General features: G+C 26.7%; 3 protein-coding genes across 3 annotated transcripts; 1 reads left to right on the forward strand and 2 right to left on the reverse strand.

The window, feature by feature from the left end:
* Positions 1-620: 620 nt before the first annotated feature.
* On the forward strand, positions 621-800 carry CLUP02_02907 (uncharacterized protein; the record flags this gene model as incomplete). Its single annotated transcript, XM_049281935.1, has 1 exon — positions 621-800. A coding segment is annotated over one exon (180 nt), but the record flags the coding sequence as incomplete, so codon positions are not given.
* Positions 801-3,655: 2,855 nt separating this feature from the next.
* CLUP02_02908 (uncharacterized protein) lies at positions 3,656-3,811 on the reverse strand (the record flags this gene model as incomplete). The annotated part of the gene is made up of 1 exon (XM_049281936.1): positions 3,656-3,811. A coding segment is annotated over one exon (156 nt), but the record flags the coding sequence as incomplete, so codon positions are not given.
* Positions 3,812-8,292: 4,481 nt separating this feature from the next.
* CLUP02_02909 (uncharacterized protein) lies at positions 8,293-8,454 on the reverse strand (the record flags this gene model as incomplete). Its single annotated transcript, XM_049281937.1, has 1 exon — positions 8,293-8,454. A coding segment is annotated over one exon (162 nt), but the record flags the coding sequence as incomplete, so codon positions are not given.
* Between the last annotated feature and the right edge of the window lie 3,202 nt (positions 8,455-11,656).

Genomic DNA, 11,656 nt, shown 5'->3' on the forward strand with positions numbered 1-11,656 from the left:
ATATATTAAAAGCCGATTTTAGCTACCCTTATAAAAAGGCTACGATAGAGTTTAGGAAATTAGTAATTATAGAATAGATTTAGATATAGCTTTATTACTACTTAGTACTTAACGCGTTCGTGCGATATACTTACTTAAAAAGGGATGTATTAAGTAGAGTATAGTATTAATTATATATTGCTTCCTCTCAGTAACACACTTCATCTTTCTAAACCTAACCCACATAGGCTGCGCCGAAAGGCAGCCTTACTATATATATATTACTATAATTAATAATAAGAGAATAATAGCTATAAAAGCCGGTTATAAATACTTTCAAGTAGCTCTTAGATACGTGCTATTACTCGCACTATATCTAATGATCCCGACCCTATATTTTACTTATAAACAAGTCGCTATAGCTATTACTAAAGGTTTATAGGGGTCTATTATAGTAACTTTTAGCTTCTTAAACATTATTAATATTTGCAAAAGAGGAAGTGACATGTGTATATTACAATAGAACGATAAGATAATAATGCATTAGACTTATTTTTTACTTTATAATACGTTAATAATATAGTACTATCGTATAGTAGTCCGTACTTAATAAATTATAGCTTCTCGTTAGTAGTAGCTAAAGAAAAGGGATAGAACTAACGAGAACTATAATAAAACGGTTAGAAATATTATATAGCGTTATAAGTAGATACGATAACGGCACGGGGCTAATATATATATCTAAGTCCGCTTTAAAAACAGGTTCTATAAATACTCGTCTTCTAATAAACATAATTTCCTTAAATCTCGTAATAAGTTAATAAGTTTAATTATATTATAGCCCTTTAAAGCCACTTTTAAAGCTAAGGTTTAGTAAAAAAACGATCTATCTAGTTCCGGTAATAAGATTATTACTAAACTATATAAAAAGAAGATCTTAAAGCGACGTTAGAAGTTAATCTAGCGTAATTAGTAGTTAAGTAGGATAATATAGCTATTTAGCAGAGGATCGTAGTTATATTAATATCTATTTTTCTTATATATTTACTATACCGCCCGGATTACTACGTATACTTAGTGTATTGCTCTCTTTATATCTTTTAATCTATACTATCTTTTTAAGAAAGGTAATAAGTAGTATATTTATAGTATTACTTTTTAAATTAACTTATTTATTACTTTTTATTAGTTTTATACTATATCGCGGTTTATAAAAAGATATAAATTAAGACCCGTTTGTTTATATATTAGTTAAAATATAATAATAATTAATCCGTCCAAGTCTTTTAGCTAAATCTATATAAATTATATAACTATAGTAATTTTAAAATCCTTAGGTATAAGGTAGTCTAACCCGAAGAAATCTCTATTTCTATTTAATACTAAAAAGGCACTAACGAATATAAGTTAGTAAAACGATTATAATATAGTTACGTTAAACTGGCGAGGTATATAGCTCGTATATTAATAAGCCTTTTTGCGCACGCAATATAAATAAAGAGCGTACGTAAATTACGGTATAACGACGCCTCTTTTTAAATAATTTAGTTCGTAAAAAAACGGCTTACTTATTAATAAGGATGCTAGGGATTACTTAGTAATATAATAAGATCCGTTCTATACTATAGGCTAGCCTAAACACTTTCCTATTACTTTCTAACTTTTAAAAAACTAAATACATACCTTATTAACTATATTAATTAAGGATATTATAAGCTAAATAAGAAATACTAAGGATTTAGCTAAGTTTTTATAAAAGAACGTACTAATAAAGAATAAGAATACGCCGAGGTAGTAGAGTAACGAACTTAGCTTATTTTACTTAACGAATATATCCTTACTTATTATTCCTTAGCTTTTACTAAATTTATTATTAAAATAGACTATAAACTAACTTCTAAGGGCTCTATTATAAATCCGTAGAATAGGTTATATCTTACTAATCTCCGCTTATAGCTCGATTTTATACTAACTAAGTATCGCTTTTAATACCCCTTATTATACTCCCTTATTAATTAATACTATTTTAAGAGCATATCGTTCTTATTTAGCTAAAGAAATAGAATTGCAAAGCGTAAGATTATTAACGAGAAGGCCGTCGAGGGCCCTATTAAAATAATTATAAATAAGCTTAAAAAAGTAAAAGAAGTTTAAAGCGCGTTCGATTTAGTTAACGGACTCGTTTTTAAAAACTACTTATATATACTTAGTAATATAGTAGTAAATATTATTAAACATAACTTCTTATTAATACCTCCCTCTATAATATATAATAATAAGTTAATTTTTAATAATTACGGGCCGTTAAATTTATATTTACTATATTAAAAATAATAATAACTCGAGCAGCTCTTTAATACTCTATATTCCTAAGTATAAATTACTACGTTAACTTCTTATATACTACTTATATAGTACCTATACTCGATAAATATATATAAGGAAGTAGTAGACCGGAAGATAATATTAATATTAATTAACTTAGATACGTAGTTTTAGTATTACGTAAAGAGGCTTACCGTAGTTATTATTATATATAGACCTGTTATTAATAACTAAAAGCTTACTTAAGCACGGTTTATTCATAACGGTTATAGTAATCGTATTTATAAAGCTTAACTAGCATAAGTCCGAGACGCTTTTTTTTTATTTAATAAAGCCTTCTTTAGAAGTAAAAGCCTATTTTAAGGATACTAACCTCCGTATAGTAGTTACTTAATACTTAACTTTTAGTTTAATTACTCTCGGCATAATAAATAAGAAATATAAATACTACTATTCCCTATAATATAAATAACTTAGTATAATTATATAGTACGAAACGCCCCCTTTTATAAACTAATAAGGCTCGATATTACTTTTTAAAATATAAATAAATAGCTCTTAATTACTAAAAGTATAAGTAAACTACTATTTTCTAAACCGCTCTTTATTAACTCTAAAGCTCGCCTTTTAACTTTTTTAAAATAGCCTCTTTCGTAATATATAAAGGGTATACTTTAATATTTAATATCTCTATAGCTTTTTTATAAATTATAATATAAAACTTACTTCTGTTTTTTTAAATAGCCTCGCGTAATTATATTAAAACCATAGCTAATTTACGAAGTTCGAGTTAATACGTTTCTTCTTAACTTATAAATTAAGCTATTATATTAGTAATTCTTAGCTTTTTAAAAGTTCTATTTATATATTATCCGAGGATAAGCTAGGGCGTTTTACTAAACTAAAGTTACGGTATATATACCCCTAGGCTCTTATATCTAGTTACTATTTTAATTTCTATAGTATTTACTTAAGTTATTAATACTTATTATATTAGTTACTAATTAATAAAAGCATTTCTTTTTTAATTATTATCGGTCTATAATTAATTTATTACATATATTAATAATTATAAAGTACTACCCTCCTCGACTTTTTACCAGTAGTATATATCTACCTTAAACTATATAATATACGTAAAATCTCCTAGCTAATATTAAAAAGCCCGGTAATACGCCGTATTATTTTCTAGCCTAGGTAAGTATTAAATAAGGGTGCGCTCAAAATTCCTACCCTACTTAGAATTCTACGAACCGCCGATTAGCTTACTAATAATCTTTTTATAACGCTTAATAATTAGGGTATAATAAACTAAGTATAAATTAATTCAAAAGCTATTTTATCGCCGCCCTTAGTAAAAGTCAAGAAGCTTCCTAAGACTATTTCGATTTATTAAAATATCGATTTTATTAAAATAGAATAACAGGTTTATTAATACTATAGTGCGAAATAGCGGCTTAAAAAAATATTTAAAAATACGCGCCGTACTTTTATTTATCGAGCGGGTAGCTTAGTCTCTAAGTACCGTAATTAGTAAGGAAACCTCTTATAAAACCGCTATAAAGCTTACTAATAGTTAGTTATATAGTATTATCCCTAGGTACTTAAGGCCCACCGGGTATTTAAATCTTTAGATCCTAGCTAGCTTTTTAATTATAATTATAAACTAGCTCGGAATTTATTATACTAAATACTATAGAGTCCGATAGCTCTATAGGATACTTAATATAGTAAATTACCTAGCTATTTATTACGGTCTCCTATATTTATATATTATACTAAGGGGAAGTAGGATCCGGGTAGGGTTTCCCCGTCTCTCTTTTTTATAAATATTCGTTCTTCCCTATTTAATAATAACCCGGATCTATAAATAAAAAAGATCATAGTTTATTAAATAAAAACTATACTATACGTAATAACAATATAGCTAGAGTTATAAGCTAGGTATAATAAGGATAGATAGTATATATAAAAGATCTAAGGATAATAACGTAAAACGAATAGTCACTACTTAGATTTAAGCGTTACTATTTTAGAGACTTAGAGTTAGTACCCTAAATATTTAGTTTACTAGCGTTATTTAGCTTTAAAATTAGGCCCGTAAGGTCGGCCTCTTATAACACTTTATAGCATAATAAGGGGCTAATATATAGTATATTACTAACGTTATTTCTATTAGATTTTTATACTTAGTAAAGTAAGCTTAAGAATACAAAGCGTCTTAAAAGAGCACGTCCCTCTACTTTATTAGTATCTAGTCACTAATTTAGATACTTTTAAGTTCTATTATTGTTTAATAAATATATTCTTACTAAAGTCTTATTATTATATGTAGTGGTTTTTTTTCCGGCTTTATAGGTACAAAAGATCGACCTTAACGGGATTACGCTTTTAAGGGAAATTATACGATATAGTATACTTTTTAATTATATAATACGCGCAATGTATCTTAAGCACGCGCTCAACGCAATATAGTGATTTTAATACGAAAACCGCTATTTAATTCGGGATGGGCAAGCTGCCCTGCGGCGGCGCCGGCCGGAAAGGTTAACGGTAGAGGTCGGCCTTGCGTTTAGCTATATTTATCGAAATAAAAATTACGGATATATAATAAACGCCCTAAATAGAGAAACGTCTCTTTAAATAGTTAAAAAGCGGGTAGGTAAAAAAGCATGGCTAAGAGTAGTAAAAAATTAATATTAGGGGGGTAGAATTCGGAATTAGAAAGGCGGATAGATTTAGATAGCCGGTAGAAAAGCGTAGTAAAATCCTAAAAAAGAACGATAAAAAAAAAGTTTAAAATAATAAAATAAAACCGGGGCGGTAAAATAAATCGAAGTTTGTTAATAAGTATAGTAATTTATATAAATAATAAAATTAAACTTAGTATAATAAAAACGCTAAACTAAAAATTAGATCCGTAAGGATAATAAAAAGATAAGTAGGGTCGAACTACTTTAGGGGTAATAGAATTAATTTAGAGCGGGGTAAACTAAGTACTTATTAAAAATAATAGAGCCCTTTTCCTATCCTTAGTAATATAAGTTCGGATATTATAAAATAATTATAATAACGGCTTTAGTAGATTTTTAAAAGAGCTTTTATATATATATTATATATTATATAGGCTTTAGGAATGAAAGGCCGTAAGGGTAAACGAGATTAAATAGCTTAGAAATTACTAAGTAATAATACCCTCCCTTAACTATACTTTATATTTTAATAAAATAATATAAGGTACTAGGACGGTATTTATTTTTATAAAATCCGATTCTTATTAATTCCTAGTGCTTTATTAAAGAGTCGATCCTATATAGTACTTATTTCTAAGCCTTAATTACTTAGTTATTATTAGACTTTATACTAAATAGCTAATATACTTTTACTTACGTAGTCCTCTAAAACCCGAAATAGACCCCGTATATTTTTAACTACCTCTTTTAGCTAAAGCTTATTATAAATAAGTTATAAAATAAGTCTTTAATAATTTAGCTACTCCTTAACGCAAACTACCGCAATCTTTATAAATCCTTCGGACCTATAAACTAAAAAAGCTATATAATTAGCTAGTTAAATCTTATTTTTAAGTTATAGAATACGGTTCGAGAATTAAAAACCTTATTAATATTAATACCGGGCGTTAATTACTTAGCGCGGGGGGGGGGGGAGGGGGAGAAGGGGTTACTTCTATTTTAACAGTTAAATAATAGCCTAATAAAATTTAATCTTATCGTTAATTATCTATAATAACGGCATTTTAGAGAATAACTTTCTAACTATATAATCTAGGTATAGGTAAGTTAACTAAGTTTCGTCTCTATTTAAACGTTAGGGAGTTTTATTAAAAGCTAAATTAGCGACGTTAATAAAAGATTAAGAATTAAATAGCTAGCTTTAGGTAAATTAACGTTAGATCGATAAGAGACTAAATAACTAAAATATAATTACCCTATTTAGTTAGAATTAATAAGGGATACGACGTACCCCTAAGGCCTATTAAATTAGGCTACGGGAGGTATTATAGCTAGTATTCCTTTACGTTATATAATAAAATCGCTAAAGAGGACTATAGTTAGAAAGTAGCTAGGCGTTTTAACTAAAATAATAACATTCTCTGCATTTTAAAGTACTAGACCTAAGTAGTACCTAACCGGCTAAAAAGCTAGGGAGCCTCTTATATATACTTTACTTACGTAATATAAGTACGTAAATTCGTATTTACTAACTTAATATAAGCCCGTAGTAATACTATTAGTTAATATCTTAGCTGCGGTACTAGTAAAGAGCCTGCTTATAATTACTATAGCGTTTACATAATAATACCAAATATAATAAAATAAAGGCTATTAGCTAATTTTATATTAACTAATATACTAATATAAGTATAGCTCCTTAGTAAAATAAGGTAGTTACGTTTATATATATATATTTATAGCCGGTAAGAAGGTTGCGTTTATAACAGTTTATTAATATTAAACTCTTCGTAAGCTATCTTCTTATTACTATTCCCGGCTTTTATAAATATATAAGCTAATAAAAAGCTATTTAAAACGGTTCTTTAAAACCCTCGAATAAAAAATCTTATACTTTCCTAGTTATATTAACGGCTATCTCTTACTATTTAGCGTCTATATATCTCGATATATAATATATTATAAAGTCTAGCTCTTTTATAAATTTTTTATTCCCTTAGCTATTTAATATAATTAATTTCCTTAATATCCCCCGCTTCTTTTTCTTATTTTAATAGTTCGAACTAAGTAAATTAAGAGGTAAGCGGTAGCTAAATTCCGCCCGCTTAAAGTCTATTATTATAATACTTTTACCTACTATACTCTTATTACGTAATATATTATATAATTTTACGTTACTATAAATAATACTTAATTAATATAGATTCTAATACGCTTAGGTAATTACGTTAATATCTACGTTAGTTACTTAATTAGTAAAGTTAAATAGAGGTTTTTTAGCCTAATTAAAAAATAAAATATGCTCGTATATACTACTATTGTAGTATAATAGTAAGGTTAAATTAGTCCGCCCTAAGTAAACGGGAATATATTTTCCCTAAATTAAATAAAGTTTATTATATATCTTCTTCTTATAATAAAGGAGGGCTAGGTCGAATATCTTAATACCTTTAGTAATAAGAGTATAGCTATAGGAGAATATCCTAATTTTAAAAAGTATATTAATAGACCTAAATAAGTAAAGTAGTACGACGTTAGTATCGTAACTACGGTCTTTAGCTAGTTAAACGTAGATAAGTTAAATGAAATTTAGTTAGTTTAGGTATTAATATCCGTAATTTTAGAAATTCGGGTAGCGTTTATCTAAAGGCTAGCCGTTTATTAATCTAAGTAGATATTATAGTATATAGAATTAATAATCTTTTATATTTATCTACTTCTCTTAGTTATAATATTAGTACTCCTATACCTATTTACCGGTCGAGCCCGTACTTAACTTCATAAGAGCCTTTTCGTTACTAAAGATTAGTTATATTAGTATTAGTAAAAAAAGAGTTCCTTTTTTATTATTATTACTATTATCCCGCTACTTTACGTTACTATTAAATTACTTATATTAAAACCGTATTTAAATTAGCGAGTACTTAAACCCTTATTAATATTAAGGCTTATATAAAGAGATACGCACTTTCTTATTTTTACGTACTATTTTAAGTATATTCCTTAGTACGTCGTCGTACTTTATAGCCTTAGTATTAAGACCTATAGTAGTATTATACTAGGACTATAGGGGCGGGTTAATACGCAGAGCCTAAAGGATAAAAATAAAGACCTATATAATAGCTATACTATAAAGCCTATTCTTATCGTTATTATTATTAAGAATATCTAAGTTAAGTACGCATACGGAATAGTATATAATAATAAGATCGTCCGGAATATATAAAAAAACGAACGCCTTTCTTATATATATATATCTATACTAAATACCTTTACTAATTATATATAAAAAGAGCTAAGTTATAATAGTAGTAATAAGTAATTTTAATATAAACCTAAACCCCTTACTATCCTTATTTATTACGTCGCGTTTAGGTTTAATTTCTAACTCTAAATTAATAATAACCTCGTTACGTCGTAATTTATATAATACCTTATACTTAATTACTAAGGCCGGACTATTTTAGCTATTAAAGGTATAATATATATAAAACTAATCTACTTAATTACTCTTACCCCTAGCTCTTTATTAAGGCTTATAGCTCGGTAGCCTTAAAAAAAGTATTATAGCGTTAATATTATCCTACTTAATAAATAATTACTTTATAAGCTTAAATAGGGCTTTATCTATTTAACTAAGGTTCGTATAACTCTTAAAAATTATAGTCCCTTATAAGCTAATATTACTTCGGAGTTACGTATTACTATATACTTTATTAATTAGTTTCTAAACCGCGTTCTTAATTATATTACGTTTAAAGTTTTAAAAGCTAGTCTTGCTATTAATCGGGCTAATTAGAAATATAACGTAGTTTAATTAATATAAAAATAGAAATATAAGCCTTAAAGCGAACGTATTAGAATTTAAGAGTTAATCCTATATCTCTTATTACCTCGTTACGAAGTTATTTTATAAAATAATTTGTTAAGGGAAAATCCGGCTTATTAGATTAGTTATATCGCTTTACGTAATTAAAATATAATTAGTTACTACTTTAATAATAAAGCTAAGCGAGTAATAAAATATAAGATAATATAGAAAGGTCTATAGTCGTACTACTTTTATAGGTTCTTTAGCTTACTTACGTTAGTACTATTTTTCGTTACGAAGTTATTACGCTTTTAAAAGCTATTATTATAATTTTACGAGTTTATTTTTTATTATAATTTAATATATATATAATATAAACTAAGCGATTAGTAAATTCGACCCTTAAGTCTTAATAATCTAGATTATTTAGATATATTTCGTTACGTTTAGTCTATGTCGCCCCGATAACTATTATAGCCTAAATTTAGAGTTATGTAAAAGAGTTATAATAAGCTAATTAAATTTATCCTTTACGTCGGCTCTTAATAGGCTTACTAATACGTACCCGTGAAAATAACTAAGTAAACTAGCGGTATAGATTAATAAATATGTTTTGCGTTAGTTTATACGTTTTTTTATACGTTTTTTTATATTGCCGTAAAGAGCGGATATATTATTTTTAGTTATTATTTAAACTTACGAATAGTCTAGTAAAAACTCTTATAACCTATATAATAATAGTATAATATAAATAGACGAACTAAGATTATTCGAGAAGTATTATCTCCGAAGCGGTACTAAATAACCCTATTATATCCCCTATTATATCCCCTATTATAAATCCTAGGATAATATATTTACTAATAAAGAAGTATCGGCCTTTTAAAAATAGCTAAATAGTATATAAAAGCTCTATTTTATTAAAAATATAGATAAAGTCTCCCTCCTTAGCTACTAGTATTAGCTAGCCTAGCCTTTTGCTTTCCGTATTACTAAACCGCTAGTATAGCTTTTTTAATATTATACTCTCGAAGAAATAGCTCGATTTAAGGCCTATGCTTATTATTACGGCGGATAACTACTTATTATAGTTACTTTTGTAGGCTATAGCTTTATAAAGCTATATTTAAGTAGTAAACTCTATCCTAATTACTACTAAACCCTAAGGAACTTCTTTATTAATAAAAGAAATACTTAGTAATGGGTTTTATAAAGCTCCCTTAATATTAGTTATGCCCAAGGCCTTTATAATAAATAAACATTCTTTAAGCTATTCCTATCTCCGCTTTTATATTACCTAAATATTCTTCTAAGAGGGTTATAGATCCTTATTAAATAATTTTTTAATAATACGAGCGTTACCGAGACTTCTATTATTTAATTTAAAAAAGCGAACCCTATTAATAATATAGCCCCGTATCCCTAGGATATTACTATTATTATATAATACTATTTATAGTACCGTATCCCTAGATACGTTATAATCTTTATATTATTATATAAAGAACTAAATAACTAAAGTACCCCCGTCCCTATTACTTACTACGCTTTAAATATTTAGTACTTAAGAACGTATTTAATATTTTAATACAGTAAAGTAAACGAGAGACTAAAGTAACTTAAGATTTATATTATTAACGACGTAAATAAATACGAATTATTAATAAACCTTTTTTATTAGGCTTTTATAGTCGATTAGATTAAAGCGGTTAGTATTAAATATAATACTTATTATTACGAAAATATAATTATAAGGATTAGTATATTTAAATTCTAGCGTCCTTATAATAAAAAACGGTAGAAATTACTTCTCTATACCCTCTATATATATAAAAAATAAAGCTCGTAATAAAAATAATCTTAATATTTTTTTACTAACTTTAAGAGGATTAGGGTAGGTTTATATAAACTCTTTTATTATTTTCGGGCACTATTTAACGAAGCTAATTTAGTAAACTAGCGTAGTTTATAAGAGATATAATTTACTAACTATTAACTTTAGCTTTCATAATTTTATTAGCTCTTAAATAACCTACTTTTATATAAATTATTAATAATTAAATAGAGCCTAAATATATTAAAACGTAATAGTTTAGTACTTACTAAACGCCGCTTATAACGGCCCCTTAGCCCGACTTTTAATAATTAAGTCTAAGTTAGAATTTAGTATACCCTAAGCTATAGCGAACTTATATAGCTAGCTAAAGGCTATTTTAACGTCGCTTAATTCCTTACTAAGTTAAATAATTATAATAAACGTAGCGGCGTATATATTACTTATTATCCTAAGTTATTAACTACGCTCTAAGATATTATATTAATTATATCCTTAGTACCCTTTTAAAATAGTTTAGACCTTAGGATTACGAGTTAGTATTTTATTATATTAAAAATATAAGATAGAGATATAAGAAATATTTATATATATCTATTTATATATTAATACTAAATACTCTATATAATTTAAACTAGGCCTAGCCTTATGTCCCTTTAGCTATCCGTTTACGCTTTACTTTTTTTAATTATCTTTACTTAACTTAGCTTAATATCCTTAGTAAAACGCTATAAAGAGTTTATATATACTATTTAAACGTATTTAGTATTACGAAATTCGGGTTATCTTAATATTAAAAATAGTTATATTAAATAAGATTACTACGTTATATAATACGCTCTCGTTTTACTAAATACTAGTCGTTAAAGTAGTTATTTTTAACTACTAACTAGTAGTACTTAAACGTCCGTTTTATTAGTAAAAGCCTATAATCCTTAATATAACCAGGGTATTAATTCGGATTAAGGAGTAATAAGAAGGGCTTAGGTTAAGGAGTCTCTTTAATAGTTAGCT

This window comes from Colletotrichum lupini, chromosome 2 (assembly GCF_023278565.1).
Source record: "Colletotrichum lupini chromosome 2, complete sequence".
Taxonomy (NCBI): Eukaryota; Fungi; Ascomycota; class Sordariomycetes; order Glomerellales; family Glomerellaceae; genus Colletotrichum; species Colletotrichum lupini.